Source organism: Medicago sativa, chromosome 5 (assembly GCF_051527215.1).
Source record: "Medicago sativa cultivar Bolivia chromosome 5, Bolivia_mono, whole genome shotgun sequence".
In the NCBI taxonomy this organism is placed as follows: Eukaryota; Viridiplantae; Streptophyta; class Magnoliopsida; order Fabales; family Fabaceae; genus Medicago; species Medicago sativa.
The window spans coordinates 16,529,221-16,551,550 of NC_140753.1; the positions used below are offsets into that span (position 1 = coordinate 16,529,221).

Genomic DNA, 22,330 nt, shown 5'->3' on the forward strand with positions numbered 1-22,330 from the left:
ACTCATAAATTTTCCTTAAATAAAAGAAATAATAAATCACGAAATGACATGAAGCAAATTGAACCTATTGATGTTATCGTGTGTGTTTGTAATTTTATATTTTTAAATTGGCTATTTTTTATTTTAATATTATGGAAACAACTTTATTATTCTCTCTCAAACCCTAACCGTTATTATTTTTCTTCTTATTGATTAATCGAAGATGGATGATTTAGAGTTAGTTTTAACCGTAAATCGCCCCTTCCAAATTAAATTGTTTTTTTTTCTTTTCTCTTTCTTTTTTAGTTATATAAATTATTTTCACATATTTTCAGTCATCTTTCATACGCTTTTGTGATTTCATCATTGTTTGTTTTGGTTTCCTGTCTTTGTGCGGCGTGTTTTTGATTTCTCATCTTAGTGTGATGTTTAATTGATTCAAGTTGAAAGATTAGCCTTGATCAAAAGTCCAGATCTAATTAACGACTTTGTTGTGTCAACATTGAGATTTAGAGACATGATATTCCAAAAACTTAAATATAGTTCTATTTGTAGACATGTCTACATTTCCGTTTTATGCTATTGATATGGATGTTGTGAGTTTGTTTGAAAATTTATCCTTTTTGTTTTTATTGATTTTGAATTTGTATTGTATCGACATACTCTATCAACTTGAAAGTATGTATATATCGTTTAATTTTTTCAAAATATATATATATATATATATATATATATATATTAAAACATTGTTTTTCTTTGATTTTATTCCTTTTTGAAAGTTGGAAATAGAACATTTTTCCATTTTACTCTATTTTAATTTATATGTTTAGTCAAAAGATATTATTTTTCCAATTCATTATGTTCCACATTACATGGTTTAACATAGAAAGTTGTGAATAGTTTGACTGTTTTTTTTATTTTTAAAGAATATATATATATATTGGTACAAACTTTGTATATATTTAAATTTATGTTTTCATTACATTGTATTCCACATTAAATATTTTTTTTGACTGCATTAAATATCTTTACATCTTTTTTTAACTAAAGATATCTTTAATATAGAAAGTTATGTATTTTTTTTTTTGACAAGATATAGAAAGTTATGTATAATTGACAATTGATATGTATTTATATATTTCTATCTCAATATTTTCTCCCTCTAGTATCCCCTAACATAAGAAAAAGAAAAAGCAACAGAAAAATGACGGGTGAGTGGTTACTTTGGACCAACTGTTTTTAACCCTATCATAGAATCTCTCGGCGTCTATGATATGTGTTCTTCTCAAGTTATACAAGATTTCTGCTCTCAATTGAATGCTACACCTCATCAGAGGTATGCTTAGGTTTATTTTAAAAAAAAAACTTTTAATATTTGTGGGAAGCATGTGACTGTTTAAGTGTTTTTTTTAATGGTTAGATTTAATTATAAATTTCATTAAAAAATATTTAATTAACAATTAATCTTGATGGATGCTAAAGTTTCTATGGGTACTATTTAGTCCTTGTGGTTGTTTGGTTAGATGATGATTGCTATCTACGTTTTATTTCTGACACTCAAAATGTTAATTATTTTGAACTATGATGTGAATTTTTATTTATATAATTGTTATTGTTCTGGTTATAAAAACTAATAGAAATATTTATTTAAAAATAAAAAAATGAAAAGACTAACATAACATAAAAAGTCAGGTTTGATTCTCAGATAGGCGCTCAAAAGTTCCTAGAACATGATACATCCAGTGAATCTTTCAAAAGAGATACATCCGGTGAGGTGAACTTGTGGAAATCTAAAGCAATAAAAATAAAAATTAGACTATATTAATTTTTTTAGGAGATAATACATTAATGATTTCATACAAATTTCATATTTAATTTCATAATTCATTTAATTTTCATAAACAACACAAATTTCATATATCAATGATTAAAATATGTAACAAATTAAAATATGGGAAATGTTAAATTGTGCCCTTAGGGCACATATTAAGGATTCCACTAATAGAAATTATGTATCGGAAATTGTGTTAATTTATTGCTTAAAAAATTTAATACTCCCTCCGTTTCAAAATACATGTCCAAGTCAACCACTTCACATATGCCAATGCACAATTTTAACCGTTAATATCTTTAATTATATAAAGTAAAAAATTATAAAATTTTAATATTTTGAAAATATTTGTCGAGACAAATCAAATAACATCTTACATGCTAATATTTGTATTTATACTTTAGTTAAAAAGTATGGTCAAAGTAAGTCAAGTGAATAGTGCACATTGCAAAAATTGGACATGTATTTTGAAACGGAGGGAGTATTAATTTTTTTCATTTAATATTTACCATTAGTGGCAAGAAATTTAATGCTTAACATGTGCCCTAAGGGCACAAGTTAACATGACCCTTAAAATATTAATGATTAAAATCATAAACAAAATCTATAATTCGAGAACCCTAAACGATCCCTATAGTGCAACATGGTAGCAAAGGAGAAGAAGAAAAAAAAAAGGAGAATAAAAAATCATGAGATTGAGAACCGGAGGAAGGTGGAATGGAGTCAACGACAGTAAGTGGCAGAGAAGATTGTAGTCGATGCTGGAGGAGAAGATGGAGAGAAGAGGGATATTTTAATAATTTACATAATTTATTAACGGATAGTTAAATATTTGTTTATTATATTAGTGGATACTCGTTAAACTACTTGCTCCGTACATGTGTCAAATTTTATCCGTGGATGCCCATGAACACGAGTTTTTCACTATCTCTACCCACACACATTCAAATTTAAGGATAATTACCCGACCCTAGGCCAAGACCCATACATATGGGTTTTTATCATGTCCAATGCATGTAATTTTTGTGAGTGCCTAGGAGGCTTAGTTCAATTGCCACCCCTGGTCACTTTGACTTGAATTGATGATTTTTTTTTGAGCAAGACTTGAATTGTTGATTAATAAGATTATATAATCTCATATACTCCTACAATCTACAATATAAACTAAATAGACGAGAATAGAAACGTTACGGAATTATCCGTATTAAATATTAGTGTATATTCTACTGTCATAAATGCATAGTAAAATATAATAGTAATTGATTTTAAAGTAATGATAACATATTATTAATTAGAGGGTACAATTGGTCAAAAAATTAAAGGGTACAATTCAAACTAAATAAATAATGTTGCTGCATTGAAAACTAAAAATGAGATTCGTTTTGAAACAATTATTTATTGCTAAAGTGACAATCGTTGTGAAATGCAGACAATACAATCCTAAATTTGTGCAAATTTCTAAAAAGTTAAATGATAAAAAAGCTCACTTTGTGTCACATACTTTCCCTATATTTATACACATTGTTTTCTTATAGGTAAGGTATGTTTTTAGTCCTTATGAAATAACAAATTTTTTGAGTTTAATTATTAAAAATCTTTTTTGTTCTTAAAAATATTTTGACCATTATTAGTCCTTACCTCTTATAAAATCAAGTAATTTAAAGCATCTGTTTTCATAAAAGATAGAGATTGAAAGCATCCATTGGTATTAGATATAACTAGTTTGGACACCCGTGCCAAGCACGGGCTAGAATTTGGTTATACTTGACATAGAGAATATTATTATGTATCATGTATCGATTAAAGCTAAAGAGTTGATAAAATAGTGGAGGTTGAACAACAAACAAATGGAAAAAAAAAACACATACTTAAACCTTAAAGTTTTGAATGAAGATGTGGTATCATTCTCACCTGTGTGGTTGTTCTTTCTCCAATGTGCTGATCCACACCAGTGATGTCTCCCCTTGAAGGTCCAACGACGGTATCATATCCCGGTTCAACATTTGTGGGGGAGCGGTTCTTGGTAGTGGTTCACGTATACAGAGACTATGATACTTAGTGGAGAGATGTTAATTTGTCAACTGTGAGTAACAATTTCACATTATATGCAAGAATAGATGTTGAGCAACATATAAGTATGGTGACTCATATATCTAATATCTTACGATTGGTGCAATATCAATTTCACTTATATGATTGGTCTTAGTCTAATGTGATGATACAACCCATTGTAGGCTTCCACATAAGACATAATATTATGATGATTTTTTTGTTTCAGTTTTTGGCTGTCATTTGTTGAATTTTTAGCCTTAAATTTTAATTTTTAGATGTCATTCGCTTTCATGCAATTTTTTTTATTCAACCTTTGTTACTATAAATTTCTTTACTTTTGGTGTTTGGTGGAATCATAGTGGAAAATATAGATGTTTTAGGTCACAAAATACATGTTTATTAGACAGTTTAAATTGATGTGGTATTTTTTTAATGAGTCTAATATTTTGGTAGCATAATTACCAGCAATCGCCAACGCCTTCAACAAATCCATAAACTATCAGTAACTCACTATATTACCTATACTCTCATGGGTAAAACATACTTTCCTTAGTTTGTTCCCTCGTAATTCCTTGTTCATCTTCTTTCTTTTTTAATTTACTTTCTTTCTTCGCATGAAAGAAACAAACAAAAACACTCCTCTATGAAACCACCACCAACCAAATTTTTTTACGATGTTGTATCTTTGATATGATTTCGCTATCTCACTACATCACATACACAGAGATTCCTAACCTTAAGGGAGATATGTTAATGTGTCATGTGAGTTAAACTTCTCTTTTGGATGCAATAATATATATTGAGCAACATATGAATGAATTGATAATATGCCTAATGTCTTGAGGTTTTAGGTGAAGATGTGGCGTCAATCTCACTTCTGGAGTTTTATTAGTCAAATGTGATGATTCAATTCATTGTAGGCTCCCTTATAACTACAAATATTATGATGAATTATTTAATTTTTTTATTTTTTTAATATAATATCTTAATTTTTTAATATTCAATGTATATTTTTGGATGTCGTTCGATTTCATTCAATTTTTTTATCCAACCTCTATATTTCAAATATCTTCACTTTTGATCTTTGATGAGATTGAACAATAGAAAACTACATATATGTTATGATGAGTTGATAAAGTACATGTGTACATGTTTATTAGACATTTTAAATTGATGTGGAGTTTTTTTATTGAGTCTATTTTTTGGTGAAATAATTACTCATAAATCTCGTACTCCTTCAAATAACCCATCAAATTATCACTAACACACTCTTTTCTTAATATTTCCACGGACAAAACACACACTGCTTTTTTTCCGTTATCATTTCTCTCATGTTCAAATTTCTTTTTCATATTATTTCTTTTTCTATTTTTCTTTCTCTCTTTTTCATTAAATGTGCAAACATAAATCTCCTTCCATGAAACCACCATCAAGCAACCTTTTTTACTATGTTTTGCCTTCGTCTAGCTTTATTTGGCTATGTCACCATATCTCAAACGAAGAGAGTCTCACATTTAACGAAGATATGTTAATGTGTCAATTGTTAAGAAATAGATACGTGAGATGATCAATATAACTAATGTGTTAAGATTTTGGTGATGATGTGGTGTCAATCTCACTTTTATAGTCGCACTTAGCTTAATGTGTTGTTCTGACCTATTTTAGTCTTCTTCAAAACTCCGAACATTATGATTAACTATTTTGTTAGTTTTTTGATGTCATTTATTTCATTTTTATATTAAATATAAGTTTTTGGATGTTATTCATTTTCATGCACTATTTTTTAATCAATCTATATTATTTCAAATTTCTTCACTTTTGATCATTGGTTGGATTTAACTATAGAAAAATTCTCACGTAGAATGTTGAGTTGACATAATTCATGCTTATTAATTACCCAAAAATATCAAACTTCTTCGATAGACCTATAAAATTACCAGCAACTCACTTTATTTCTTATAACCTCATCGACAAATACACAATTCTTTTTTTTTTTTACCTGTATCATTTATCTCAATCTCAAATTTATTTTTCATCTTCTTTCTTTTTCAATTTCCTTTCTCTCTTCTCATAAAAGTAAGAAATATAAACCTCCTTCTATTTAATTATTACCATCCCATCTTTATGACCATGTTGTGCCTTCATTTGACCTTATTTGCCTATGTCACATAATTACAGACGTGGAGACTCGCACACTTGAGAGAGAGATGTTAATATGTCAAATGTGAGTTAAAATTATAATGGAGAAAAGAGAAGATGTTGAATAACATATAAGTGATATGAACTAAAAAAATTGTATGAAAATGTGGTATCAATCTAATTTTTGTGGTTTCTCTTAGCATAATGTTACGATATAACCTAATGTAGGCTACACTGGGAATTCCAACATTATGATAATTTGTTTTGTTAGTTTTGCGTGTTATTTTTTTTAATATTTTTAATCTTAACATTTAGATGTTGGACGTGATTCATTTTCATGCAATTTTTTTTGTCAAGGCAATATATATTTTTATTCAACATCTATTATTTCAAATTCCTTCACTATTGGTCTTTGGTGGAATCTGAAAAAGGAAAATTGTAGATGTTTATTAGACATTTTAAATTGATGTTGACTTTTTAATGAGTTTGATACTTTGATAGCATAATTACTAAATTATCTCAATTTTCTTCAACGTAACAAACCCATAAAATTACCAACAACTCACTATTCTCCCTTACTTTTTCTCTCATGTTCCAATTCTTTTTTCATCTGATTTCTTTTTCTATTTTATTTTTTCTCTTCTCATGAAATAAATGAGTGAAAACATCTCTCTACGAAATGGCCTTATTTGGTTATTTCACCATATCATAGATACAAAGAGTCTCACGCTTAAGGGAGAGATGTTAATGTGTCGTGTGTGAGTTAAACTTCTACACATTAGATGCAAAAGTACATATTGAGTAACATATAAGTGAGATGTGGTGTCAATCTCATTTTTTTTAGGGGTGTGTCAATCTCATTTGTGGGGTTTCTCTTAGCCAAATATGAAGATCCAACCCATTGAAGACTCCCTCATAACTTCAAACATTATGATGAAATATTTTGTTAGTATTTTAATATCATTAGCTTAATTTTTTTATATTAAATATAAAAAAAATCATTTTATTTTTTTGCGTTATTTTAAATTCCTTCATTTTTGGTCTTTGGAGGAATCTAAAAATGGAAAAACGCTAATGTGATATGTTGAGTTGACAAAATACATGTTTATTAAAAAAATATATGATAGATAAATTAGGGAAATAATTTGATGAGTTACATATATACGCAAAACCTTTGATTAGTTTTAGGATTAATTAGAAGCTGACCCACTTGTGTTGTTTTAATTTTTTGTATTATCCGTTTAGGGTCGACCTACACTTTTGCGTGGATTTACTGGGGTAGGTTTATGTCCCCCTAATTTGTATTTGTATCTCCCCCTTTTTTTAATAATATAATATATATAAGCAAAAATGAATAAAGTCTAGTTGAGACGTCATATATTCTCTTTAAATTGTGCTTTTAATTTAGAAAAAAAATTACAAATATGATATGTAAAATTTACATTTAGATGTCAACGTATATTGAAGGAGGACACAATCGAAAACCAAACTCTCCACTCAACGAAAAAGGGATTTGAGAATTCGAGAAGAATTTCAAATTTTAGAATGAACGTTGAATTTTGAAACAGTGTGAAAATGTTGAAAGTTAGAAACAATATTTTATAAAATAAAAATCACTTAAATAACCTCAATTATCCCCTTCCCCTCAAAAAAGAAAAACATCAATTACCCCTTTAATTTTGTGATATCATCAATGTATGGATATCTTATAGGATAAATGCATAGTTGACTAATGATATGATAAATGTCTAATCTTAAATATCATATTAATGCATTCCTTTCTCACTAAAAACTGAAAATGTACATGCTGATGTGGATTAGTTTGATAACATTTAGTGAGCTTAAGCACCATATATGTACACGTGTACTTTTGTATTCTCTGAAGCCAAATCTTTATAATAGAGAAAGTTTTTTTATATATTAAAACACATTTACGTGCATTTGTTATTTTTTTTTTTTTGACAATTACGTGCATTTGTTATTAAAACATATGACATAATTTAAAAAAAAATTAAGATAAACATTGTAGGAAATTCGTAAAATTGAAATTTGAAAAATTACCAAGTTATTGGTAAAATTTAATTTTAGATATCATTCGATTCTCCTTTTAAATTATCTTTGTTATTATTATTTGACAAAAAAAAATTCCTTTAGAATCTGGCAAATAGACTTTAATTTTACATAAAAAAAAATTTAGGACACATCAAGGTCAGGACATGTCTCATGACTCAATAAGCACTTACAAAAATTTTAAAGATCCCTTGTCAAAGAGATCTTCACTCTAATAGCGAAGATTGTATCCACACCCTTGAAATTGAGTCAACTCATTATTAGCAAAACCAATCTTGATTAGGAATGCTATTATTAGTATTAGTAGGGGTGTTCGCGGTGCGGTTTGGTTCGGTTTTAAGGGTAAAAGTCATCTGAACCGCAAGATAAATAAGTACGTGGTTTGGTTTGGTTCGGTTGACTTTTAAAATAAAATCCAAACCAAACCAAACCAAACCAATCCGGTTTGGATTGGATCGGTTGGTGCGGTTTTTTTAGACAATAATATTTTTTTTTCAACTTTAAAATCAAATTAAAAAGCTAAAACACAACATATTTTCAGGAATGTTTTAAATTTAATCCAACATTATAATTTTATTTTCATCCAACAATGTTTTCAACTACGTAGACCAAATTAAAACGTGGACAAAAAGTACTCCTATTTTGTAAGAAATACAAAAGACTAAAATTTTAATCATTCTCTAAGAGTTCAAGTAGCACATAAATGCATTTTTAATAGAAAAAGCAGCAAAGTAGAAACTTAATAAGAGACACATAAAATGACAAAGTTTGTCTGACCTATTAAATGACAAAGTTTAATATTTATTGGATCAACCCAATTAAAATGACACATAAAATATAATTATTTTAAATTATAAAAATATAAATTTCAAAATTTAATCCATTAAAAAAAATCAAAATTTAATGAATTTTTTTTTGTGAATTTGTCAAAAACTTTTTTATGTAAATTAAATATTCCCTTAAAACAAATGAATATAAAACATTAATTAAAAGGTTAAAAGATTCAAATAATTCATTTTTTTTATACAGATAGGAAAATCGAACTATTTGAATTTTAAATGTCTTCCATTTATTTGTTATAATATACTACTTCAATATTTGTTTGTTTCCATCTTTTTTTTTTGGTTTAGTTGTTTCCTTTTTTTTTGGTAGTGTTTAGTTGTTTCCTTTAATTAAGGGTTATAATTAACGCTATCATTTAATTTTTTTCTGTTTCCTGTCTGATCCACCAAATGAGGCATTTTCATTCTAAATAATTAAATGGCACATTTTAACCTTTATATAATCATTCTAATTTAAATGACATATTAATTACTCTTAAATTGCTTTATCATTATATTATCCTTAATAAATGCGAAAATAATTATATTTGAGAACTATATTAAATTATTAAGTATACAAAAATACATGAAAATTTTGTGTTAATATAATTCATTTTGTGTTATATTTGAGAACTATATTAAATGGATTTTTTTTTCTCAAAAAAAAATCATTTTGGCTTGTTAAAAATACCAAATACGCGAAACTTAGAAAGGAAAAAAAAACAAAAAGAAAAAAGACATGACATTGAGACAAAAGATTGAAAATAATACAATTTTTGATTGAAATGGTGGGTGGAATTGCTTGCAAATGGATGATATTTATAATAAAGGGTAGATAACAAAATTAACAATATTATTTAATAGTCCCCACAAAAAATTTATTTAATAGTAACTATCTAATTGACAAATTAAAGGAGAAAAAGTCATATATTGATTGTCAAATAAATAAGGTGAAATGACACTTAAAGGATTGTGTATTATCTCATATATGGTCAAAATAAATAAAAAAGAAACCATGTATATTGCTCAATGGTTGATTGAAGCTTTTGATACATTCTATTGAAGAAACTATGATAAGTGAAAAGCCGTCATAGTAAAACATGATGATTTAAGATGTCTTCTTATTAGAAAAGGTTTGTCCAAATTAGATGATGTGAACCAATTGTATGCAACCTTTATGATGATGTTTAACATGTCCGGAGATGTATTTAAAATCATCAATTAGGATTCATCAAATAAGAGTTTATGTGTAGGATTCATCAAATAAGAGTTCATGTGTAATATACGTTTTTGTGCAAGACAAAAATTCATAAAATAGATATAGATAAAGGCTAAATCAATTTATTGAGATTAGTTTATCGACATATAAATTCATTAAATAATATTCAATAAATCTAAGGTATCTAAACTCTAACATCTTGATTCTATATCAAATACAAAACATTGTCTTGACTAAAAATTATATTGTTGATGATGAACATCTTGAAGTCGTAGAATGTAGACACATGCTCTCCAATGAGATCCCGGGAAAGTAACATTATCCATTAACAATTAGATACAAATAAAAAAGAAAATCAACCCCATAATCTACGACCAATTGATTAAACTTCTATGATTTCAAAACACATAAAAAATAATGAAAAAAATAATGATTTGTTGATGGGGGAAGAGACACATGAAAATAATGAAAAAAAATTGTCTATATATAGGGAAAAAAATCATGGCTTGATCAATTTTGATTGGTTGATGAAAACTTAATGAGTCATTGTCCATCTTGATTGGCTAATAAAAAAACAAATGAGTCATAATTTAATTTGATTGGGTGATAAGAAAACATTAAATGTGATGAAGAATGTGAAGATGCCACATGTACTTTTTCCCATAGAAGTATGCTTTTGTATTATACTAGCATGGAAACCCGTGCCAAGCACGGGCTAGAATTCCGTCAAACTTAAGAGATATATTGTGATGTAGCAAAAGTCAGTTAAAGTTCAACATTAGATGAAAGAGTGCAGGTTGAACATCAAAAGAGTGAAAAACTCATACTTAAGCCTTGAATTTTTGGATGAAACTGTAGTCTCATTTTCACTGTGTGGTTGCCCTTTCTCCGATGAGTTAATCCACATTATTGTTGGCTTCTCCATAAAGTCCAACTGTGGTATGATATCATGGTTCAACGTTGTAGGGGAGCGGGAGTGTTCTAGATGGTGGATCACGAACACGGAGAGTCTGACACTTAATGGAGAGATGTTAATGTGTTAAGTGTAAGTTAAAATTTCACATTGTATGCAAGAGTAGATGTGACCAACATGTAAATAATATGATCCATGCCGTAATGTCTTGAGACATTGGATGAAGGTGTGATGTTAAGCTCACTTGTGTGATTGCTCTTAGCCTAATGTGATCATACAACTCAATTTAGACTCTCACAGAAGTTCCAACGTTGTGATATTTTTATTTGTTAGTTTTTAAATGTCGTTTTGTTTAATTTTTTATCTTAAATGTCAAAAAATTATTCAACCTCTGTTATATCTAATTCATTCACTTTTGATCTTTGGTAAGATCTGACAATAGTAAAATGTATATGTGTTTTGTTGAGATAAAAAATACATACATGTTTAATAGAAATTTTAAATTGTCGTGGCATTTTTTTTAATGAGTCAAATATTTTGGTAAGATAATTACAGATTAATTCTTATCTCCTTCAATAAATGTATAATATTACCAGCAGTAACTCGTTATATACTTTATTCTCATAGAGAAAAACAATCACTCCTTACTTGTTTCTCTTTTCATTTCTCTCGTGTTCAAATTCCTTTTTCGTCTTCTTTATTTTTCTAATATACTTTCTCATTTCTCATAAAATAAAGGAACAAAAACATTTCTCTATAAAACCACTACCAACCCACATTTTTTAACATGTTATGCCTCTGATCTTATTTGGCTCTCTCACCAGATCAGAAATACGGACTGTCTCACACATAATAGAGATATGTTTATGTGTCATGTGTGAGTTAAACTTCTACCTTGGAAGCAAAATTATATATTGAGAAACATGAATGTGAGATGACCAATATACATAATGTCTTTCAGGTTTTGTGTGAAGATTTGGTGTCAATCTCATTTTTGGGGTTTCTCTTAGTCAAATGTGATGATCAATCCAATATAAGCTCGCTCAAAACTCCAAACACTATGATGAACTATTTTTTTTAGTTTTTGGATGTCATTAGTTTAATTTTATTATATTAAATATAAGTTTTTAGATGTTCACTCTCATGAAAGAAAAAAAATATCCAATCTCTACTATTTTAAATACTTTCAATTTTGGTCTTTGGTGGGATCTAGTAATAGAAAAATGTAGACGTGTTATGTTAAGTTAACAAATCACATACTTATCTCCCTCAAAAAAAAAATCACATGCTTATCAGACATTTAAAAATGATGTGATATTTTTTTAATTGATTCTCTTTTTGGTGAAATAATTACTAATAAATCTTCAACTATCTCATAAAATTACCAGTAACCCGTTATATTCCTAACACTTCAATGGATAAAACACAAACTACTTTTTTCCTTTATCATTTCTATTATCTTGAAATAGATTTTTTATATTCTTTCTTATTCTAATTTTCTTTCTCTTTTTTATAAAAGATGATCATAAACCTATATCCATCAAAACACTATCAACCCATATTTGTTACAATGTTGTGTCTCTGGTTGACCTTATTTGGCTATGTCACCATACCTCATGCGCAAGAGTCTCACACTTATGGGAGATATGTTAAAGTGCCAATTGTGAATTAAAATTCCACAATATATGCAAGTAGATCTTCAAAAACATATAAGTGAGATGACCAATATACATAATATTTTAAGGTTTTGGGCGATGATGTGGTGTCAATCTCAGTTGTGTGCTTTGTGATGATCTACCTCATTGTAGGTGGCCTTGAAACTCTAAACATTTTGATGAATTATTTCGTTAGTATTTTCAACGTTGTTTGTATAATTTTTATATTAAATTGAAGTTTTTTGATGTTGTTTGCTTTCATGCAATATTTTATAATATCAATCTCTATTATTTTAACTTCCTTCAGTTTTGGTCTTCGTTGGCATTTCACGATAGAAAAACGTTGATGTGTTACGTTGAGTTGACAAAATACATGTTTATTGAACATATTTAAATGTTGTGGCGTATTTTTAATTGAGTTTAATTTTTTGGTAAATTGATTACCCAAATATCTCAAACTCCTTCAATAGACCGATAAAATTACTTATAACCTCATGGACAAAACACACAATTCTTATTTTTTTTTACCACTATCATATCTCTTAATCTCAAATTTATTTTTCATGATTTTCTTTATTTTTCTAATTTTCTTTTTATCTCTATTCTCATAAAAGATAGGAACATAAACCCCAATCCATTAAATTACATCAATCCACCTTTTTGACCATGTTGTGCTCAATTTGACCTTATTTGACTATGTATTATGTCACATAATTTAGGACATAGAGTCGCACATTAGGGAGAGAGAGAGAGAGAGAGAGAGAGAGAGAGAGAGAGAGAGAGAGAGAGAGAGAGAGAGAGAGAGAGAGAGAGAGAGAGAGAGAGAGAGAGATAGATAGATAGATAGATAGATAGATAGATAGATAGATAGATAGATAGATAGATAGATAGATGTTAATGTGTTTAATATGAGTTAAAATTTTACAATAGATGGAAGAGTAGATGATGAATAACATATAAGTGAAATGACTCATATACATGTATCTAAAGATTTTGGATAAAAATTTGGTGTCAATCTCATTTGTGTGATTTCTGTTAGTCTGATGTTGAATATAATTCAATGTAAGCTTCATTGGAAGTCTCAACATTACGATGATTTGTTTTTGTTAATTTTTAGGTGGCATTTGTGTTAATTTTATTATCTTACATTTTAAACTTTTGATGTCATTCACTTTGATGGAATTATTTTTTGGTGAAAGCAATATTTAAAATTCCTTCACTTTTGGTCTTTGGAGGATCCGAAAAGGGAAAAATGTAGATGAGTTATGATGAGTTGACAAAATACACGTTTATTAGACATTTTAAATTTATGTGACATTTTTTTAATGATTCTAATATTAGGTAGAAAAATTACCCAATAATCTATAACTCCATCAACAAACTCATAAATTATCAAAAACTCGTTATTTTCCCTTACCATTTCTCTCATGTTTAAATTTCGTTTTCATCTTCTTTCTTTTTCTATTTTACTTACGCTCTTCTTATGAAAAAAATGGGTAAAAACGCCCCTCTATAAAAGTGTCACCAACCCATCTTTTTTACAGGTTGTGTCTCCAACCTTATTTGAATATTTCGTCAAATCATAGACACTAAGATTCTCACCCTTAGAGAGAAGAATTTACTATGACATGTGTGAGTTAACCTTTTACATTTGATGCAAGAGTAAATATTGAGAAACATATAAATGAGATGTCCAATATACCTAATGTCTTAAGGTTTTGAATGAAGATGTGGTGTCAATCTCATTTGTGGGGTTTCTCTTAGACAAATGTAATGATCCAACTCATTGTAGGCTTCCTCATAACTCTGAACTCTATGATGTATTGATTGTGGAGATATTCATTATCATTTCTCTCATGTTCAATTTTTTTTTATCATCTTTCATTTCCTAATTTACTTTCTCTTTTCTCATGAAAAAAATGAGCATAAACCTGCATCCATTAAATCACACTATGTGATGCTAATGTGTCATATGTGTTAAAGTTTCATATTGAATGCATCAGTAGATGAGGAGAAACATATAAATGAGATGATCCATATATCTTATGTCTTAAGGATTTTGACGAAGATACAGTGTTAATTAATGTGGTTGTTCTTAACCTAATGTGACTATACAACTTAGTTCATGTTAGCTCTTTTCTTGGATTCGATTTATTTCCCTAAATTTTTATCAGATTAGGTTTACGTCTCCTAGTTTTTTTTTGTTTTTTCTCCATAAATATTTATCTTAAGAAAACTTGTTAGAAAAGATCCTTAAAATATCAATTATTTTCTATTTTTAATTTAAAAAATGTCTAGAATACTATTTAAAATGAAAGACTTAAGATTTTATTGATCATCATAGGTTAAAAGTTATATATTTAATGTATTTATTTAAGAAAAAATAAATCCTATTAAACAAAGGCTTTTTAATGGCAAATTTTAATAATTAGTTGTTAGATTAATTTTTATTTCTTTCTCAAAACAAAATTAATTTTTTTATTCTTCATCCGAGTTTGTGCCAAGAACCTCTAACATCATTGGAAAAACACAATCAAAGAAAACTAATAAATACATTCAATTAGATAATTGATATTTCATTAAATGCTAAGATGATTTTGCATCTTTTGGTAGAAAAATAAAATGATACTCTTCATAACATTATAATTAAATCAACTATATAATCTGACATATTTTTAGGATCCGTTTTTTTTTATCAAAACAAATCGACCAGAAATAATTTAGAAGCAATTCAAAGGTCCTTGCAATGACATACACTCATACTCTCACCCCATGTTTATTTCTATTTTTCAAGTATAAGTAATTTTCAAAGTATCATGAGAGGCCGGATCACAGTAGAGTCTAGTTTAGGGTCTCATTATCCGTTGTATTTTTAAAGGTGTCTTTTATGTCAATGTAAATATTTTGTAAATCTTTCTTCTAAATAAAGTTTTTCAAAGTCATTTATATGAAGTTTTAAGTTGAAATCTTAAAGTAAAACTCCATTTGAGTTGAAAAAGTTTTAAATTCTTAATACTCAAATTGGAATGTTACATATACTCATTATGTTATATCATATACTCGTACTCGATGGTCCTTGCATTTTAGAAGCAATTCAATGGTTCTTGTAATGACATCAACGATACGTTTCATATTTGAGAAACGAAAAAAAATGAAAATGAAAGCCCAAGAAAAAAAATGTCATATCACCATGCTAGTTGAAAGTTGAGCAGAAAAACATTTAAGATTTTGCATGTTAGAAAGTTATATTTGTTGTACCTATATATATATATATATATATATATATATATATATATATATATATATATATATATATATATATATATATTGACTTGTTAATAAATATGTGTATGATTGAAACCTATGATGATTTAGTTACTCTAATTGGTAGAAAGTTAAGGCAAAGAGTACATGACTCCATTTGATTGGTTGAGAAATCAAACAATGATGATAATTTGATGGTTGCCTTTGAAACATGATTAATAAGTGATGAAAAATTCAATTAGTTTTTAATTGAAAAAAAATGAAGCTATTTTTTTATTTGTTTACAATAGTGAAATTTGCATATACCAATTTTTTTTTAAGAAAAACAATCAAAAAAAACTTTATATTTTGGTGTGTCTCACACGGATTCAATTCAAATGTGATTGTTACCATTTTTGGTAAAAAAAAAAATTTAGTGGAGTAAACTTGGTAATATTATACAAACAATAATCAACTCATAAATATTTTTTTCTTCACAATTTTTTTTGGTAATGAATGGGTATTTCTTTTTAGGAAATGGATCCTTAATCGGCTGAAAAGGGTTAACATCGTTTTATTTATTATCTTAGTGAAATTAAAAATGAAAGAAGATTTGCATATGATCTTTGGTGCACTCTTGTTTAGATTAAAATACAAAGTAAAATGTACCAAAAAACAAATACTACTATGCAAAAAGATTTGTCCAATGTAATTGTTTTTATTTGGATATTTTTATAAGCTTTATTTTAAATAAAATTTTCATTAAGCTTTATTTTATTTTTTTGAGAGAATTAAGCTTTATTTTAACGGTTATTTTTCATTCAAACTCATTCATGAATATTCATTGTCATTTAATCCTTCATTTAATTTAATTATACATATTATTTGATGTTATAAAATTTCTGTTTCAAGCAAGAGAAGTAAAACACGTTGTTTGATTAATTTTTTTTTCTAACGTTAATGGTTGATTCATATTTAGAAACAACGGAAATGGAACATGTGTATGGTACCATTGCAATTTTTTCAAAGGTAATAAGATCGTATGAAATGAATAAGCAAGTGAAAATGATGTAAGATGGATTGACTATATATAGGGAAAAAGGCTAGCAGATTATTGAACATTAAACATATAATTAAAAACGCAAATCATCCATTTATCATGTTGAAGGAATTGAACAAATTATTTTTTAGAGGAAAAAGGAATTGAAGGTAAATGATGATCACCATTAAGGAATTGAAGGTAAATGTGTTATGAAATATCTTTGACCATGCATATTATGTAATCAACTAAAATCAATGCATATAATTTTCATTCAAAACAAAATTCTTGCAGCGATAATGTATGATTAAATGGACACTTCTTAACCAAAATTCTTGCTTGTTCAATTTTTTAACAAAATATGGTCTAATAAGTGGTGGATTCTAGGGTGAGGCTTCAATTAAGTCTGTCATCGATGTACCACTTTAATTGACCATTGGATTAAATAAGTCTATACAATCTCATCAATTATAACCACACTCAATCATATGTCCCCAACTACGCTCTTTCTCTAACAAAGTTTCTTGTTGGCAGTTTGGTTACAATGTTCTCGTTGTGTATATTGGTAAATTATATCAAACAATAACACATATATTGGACAAATACCCAAAAATTAAACCAAAAGAAAAGCCTTGCAAATTCTAATGAAAGTTGGTGTATTCTTGTATAAATAAATATTCATATATTCGCTGTACCAAAAAGAATAAAAAATAATCATATGTTCGACAATTGAATTTCTACTCCCTTTACTTTCTTTTTATTATATTCTTAATTTTCACAAAATCACTTTTGTTGAATTAGAGTGTGTGATACTGCTATGTAATACATCATGAGTTTCTCTAATAAAACTGAATGATCTGTGATCGTTACCATTACTACCATGCCGTCCGTTGTGATTATGAATTTAAAGATTAAAGGAATAGAGGGGGTGAAGGGGAGAAAGAGGGGAGAGAGGAAAAATATAAGTGTAATTCAATGTATATGGTGTATAATAAGATATATGAACTCAATTAATCTAATGACTCTTATTCTTATTTATGGTGGTCTATCGGTGAGGGACTGAATTGAACTCTCACCCTAAAATACACCCTAATAAGTTTGATTGGAAAATTTGCCTACCTTGATTTATTTTTCCAAAAATTAAAACAATTTTTTGGAAAATTATTTTATTAAATTTTTCATAGGAAAATTAATACGTAAAAATGATTTTCTATTTACTTAGGATATTATTTTCATAGACTAAAAAAATCATGAAGAAAATACAACGATTAAGTTATAATTGAGTAATAAAATAGAGTTGAAACTGTATAATAAAATCATAATCAATTTTTTTCTAGTACAATTTAAATCAATAATTATTCGCCTATTTTGATTTATTTTTGTTGTGCATGCCTTTTGTTTATTATAGAGATTCGAAGTACATATTATTATTTTTTATTTTGTTTAAGATTATTTATTGAATTGTTAACATGTATAGAAATGATTGACAAAAAATTATAAAATTTTCACAGTAAAAAAGGACAATTGCTTTGACACATGAAAATCTTCTCTTGATTTGATTTTGAATGTTCACAAAAATTAATAAATTAATATGTGTAAGTAATAATAACTTTGAATGTTCATAAAAATTACTAAATTAATATGAGTAAGTAATAATAACAAAAAAGAAGTAACGTGTTTATTGTAGGAAATTTACAAAAGAAGAATTAAGAGCAATTAAGTTGTAAGCAAATTAAAATGTCACGTGTACTATTTTTTTATCTTTATAATAATATAGATTCGTAATTTCGTATATAGTGAATGAGTTAAATTGTATATACCAACAATTTTTTTATTGATATATCAAATCACTTTGTTTTATTGGTGCATCTAATCAAATTGCTTTGTTTTAAAATATAATTAAAAAATATGAAAAAATAAACAAAGACAATAAAAACCAACCAACAACATTCCTTCAAAAAAAAAAAACCAACAACATCAACGTAGCAAAATTATAATTTGAAACGACCAAATTATTTTTTTAAGGAGAAACAACTAAATTATTCCTTCAAAAAAAAACTAAATTATATATTTCAGCCAAAAAAAATAAATTATCAACAAACAATTTGATGATAATGCCAGTAAACACTAAAAAGAACATTAGTACGTGTTTATATACATGTTTCATAGAAAGAAAAAAAAATCTCCATGTTTCATAGATCCTTATCAATCCTTCTCAATCTTAATATTCTTCGAAAGGTGATCATGATACGTGTTGATATCAAATGATCCTGATATCAAATGATCGCTTGAAAGGTGTGAGTTCAAAATTTAGATGTCTAATTGCTAGGTCTAGCCTCCACGTTACATATTAGATCCATAATCCCTGGATTTTGATATAGAAGTCTAGTATTTATAAGTGAATTTTTAAAAAATGATAGATAATACTATCAAATAAAAACAATACAATGAGAGAAAACTAACATAAAATAGTATAAATGAAAACACCTTTTTACCTGAACCACGATCATATACAACTTTCGTTACGATATTTGGAAAGAATTATGAATTCTTTGAATGAATATGAAATGGTGAAAGTTGAACCAATATTTATAGAGAAAAATTGAGCAATACAATTGTTGATGCATATCTTAATTTAGAACTTTTTTTCACACTTATAAGACATTTATGGACATTAAAGGGTGATTGTTTGATTAGTGGAAATACACATACAAAATGAAATGGTTGTAGGTTCAATAGAGAGCATATTCTTATAGGATGCCACTTTTGTATTGGCATTCATATCTGTATCAATTGTAATAAATGGCAAGGTCAAACATGTGTTAATATGGAACAATGATTTATCAATAACCAATAATCAAGCTACAATTAGATGATGAGGTGCACTTGTGTATTAGTGATGCTTAGGTGTGTAATACATTAAATGAAATTTAACATAGAAGAGTGCCAAGTGTACTTTTTAAAAAAATTAAGGCAAATATATATAATAGAGATAAAGATAGCTTCCTTTTTTTTTTTTTTTTACTATTAGTCAATTATTGACCTTTATTATTTTACTTAGAGTGTGAACGGTTGATTTTCTTTGATTACCAGGCAAATAATGGAGACATACGGTAAAGCAATACATGATGTGGCAGTAAAACTAGGACAAAATATTGGTGAATCACTAGGCATAGTGGATGCTGATTTTGAGGATTGGCCTTGTCAGTACAGAATTAACAAATATAACTTCACTTCAGAAACAATAGGGTCATTTGGAGCTGCAGTGCACACAGATTCAGGGTTCTTAACAATTCTCCAAGATGACGAAAATGTTGGTGGTCTTGAAGTGATGGACAATTCTGGCTCATTTATTTCAGTCGCACCATTTCATGGAGCCCTCCTTGCCAATCTTGGAGATATTGCTCGAGTAAGTACTAAGTACATAGTAATTCACTAATTTTATCACTAAAACTGCAACTAAATGGAAATATTAACTAGACTCTAATGTTTAGTTCCACCGTCTCATTAGTCTCTACTATTATATAGGTTGAAAAAAGTTAGAGACAATTAGATTTTTATAGAGAGCCTCGTTCATCCTCTGCAATTATATAGAGACAATTGAGATTTTATATTAAGTATGATTCAAACTTATAAAACATGCCATTTGATGCATGGATACATGTGGTGGTGACTCGATTGATATGCTTACAATTTTTTTTTTTGTAAAATGAGAAATTTCAATCTTTATTAATCGAGGTTAAGTCTAATCTTGATTCAATTTGGGAAATAGTTTTTTTTCCTAATAGGTTTCTTACAAATATTAGTGGCAAACTATTTTTATTTACTTGATAAATAAAACAAGAGAGAACTCCAACCAACATGATTGAGTTTAGCGGAAGGTACCAAACTCCCACAAATTGGTGAACCAAAGTTTGAAGTTCGACTGGAAAAGGTACCCGCGTCTAGTGTCGAATAAGTCTATGTGTAGTAGGGATGTTAAAATTCAAACTGATCCAAGAAATAGAAAACAACACAAATTGAATATTATTGAATGTTTTTGGACTTGTAAAATCGCTCGGATCGAATCAAATTTCAGATTCCTTTTTCAAAACCAAATCGAACTAAATTGCATAATATATATTAATATTTATGTTTTTTTCTGAAGGAATTAATACTTGTATTTTTTACTATAATATATTTCATTAATCATTTATTTATTTGTTTGTTTTTATTTATTTTTTAATAATACTTGTTAGTTTAAATTAATCTATTTTTTTAATTGTTTCATATGTTTCAAACATAATCGATCATTGTCCCGTACGTAATGTTAATTTTTAGTACATTAAGTATATGTTATATTTTGCATTATATATAGACACACACACACACACACACACACACACTACCTTATCGTGTATTTATAATATTAATATCATTTTTATAATTGTAATTAGGACATCCTAAAATCGATCTAAATTAAACCCCATTAAATTGAATTAGATCAGACCAATTTTTTTTATATGAGTTGTCAAAAATAAATTGAACCGCGTATAATTTTATTTTTGGATCAGATAGTTTTTTAGCTCAAAACCCGTTCATACGACACCGCAAACAATGCGGTATGTTCATACAAAAAAAAAACGCACTACAAGCATTCCTAAAGTAGAGGAATCAATGAGAAACCACAAAAAGGGAAAAATAAATAAATAAATATAGTGTCTACATTCTGAAACTAAATTGTTCAATGAGTGATTAGTCACCTTCACTTGGGCCTTAGCTTAGTTAAGCTATAAAATTTGATACAAAAAAGCAAAAAGTAACATGATATTTGTAAACTGTTTGCTTTGTGCAAGATCTTAGCATATAAAATGAATGCATTATGCAGGTATGGAGCAATGGAAGGTTTTGCAATGTGAAGCACCGTGTACTATGCAAGGAACCTACTACACGCTATTCAATTGCTACATTTATGTTGGGATCGAGGAAGGGAAATGTTGAGGCCCCAAAGGAGTTGGTGGACCATGATCACCCGCGTCTTTATCAACCTTTTACTTATGAAGAGTATAAGACGCTCAGAGTTTCCATTAAGAAGGCTCGTGATAAATTTCTGCATGATTGTGAAGTCCTTGAGCTATTACGTTTGGTTTAGTGATTTGGGAAATTTAGTGCCCCTCTTTTCAGAAATATTTATATATGTCCATTTCTTTGTGTTCCTGTTGAATTAAACACTTGTGTCTAAATCCTCTGGAAATAAACATTAGTTAATAAAGGGAAATGGTGATACCGCTAGTGTGCGTGTGCTAAATAACTCATTTATGAATGAGGGATGAAAGTGACAACTTTTATCCATGTGGAAATAAAGCGAGTCTTACTTTTAATTTTAATAA

At 27.8% G+C, this 22,330-nt stretch overlaps 1 protein-coding gene across 1 annotated transcript; it reads left to right on the plus strand.

Moving 5' to 3' along the window:
• Positions 1–202: 202 nt before the first annotated feature.
• LOC146920558 (2-oxoglutarate-dependent dioxygenase DAO-like) lies at positions 203–22,330 on the plus strand. Its single transcript, XM_085711156.1, has 4 exons — positions 203–216; positions 1,196–1,315; positions 20,055–20,370; positions 21,829–22,330. The coding sequence occupies exons 1-4, from the start codon at positions 203–205 to the stop codon at positions 22,090–22,092; spliced, it is 714 nt and encodes a 237-aa protein (XP_085567282.1). The 3' UTR covers positions 22,093–22,330.

What these genes read in the sequence shown, in the direction of transcription:
- LOC146920558 (XM_085711156.1), top strand. An exon ending in AATGCTACACCTCATCAGAG is followed by an intron (nt 1,316 to 20,054) that starts GTATGCTTAGGT and finishes TTTGATTACCAG; the next exon opens with GCAAATAATGGAGACATACG. An exon ending in ATCTTGGAGATATTGCTCGA is followed by an intron (nt 20,371 to 21,828) that starts GTAAGTACTAAG and finishes TGCATTATGCAG; the next exon opens with GTATGGAGCAATGGAAGGTT.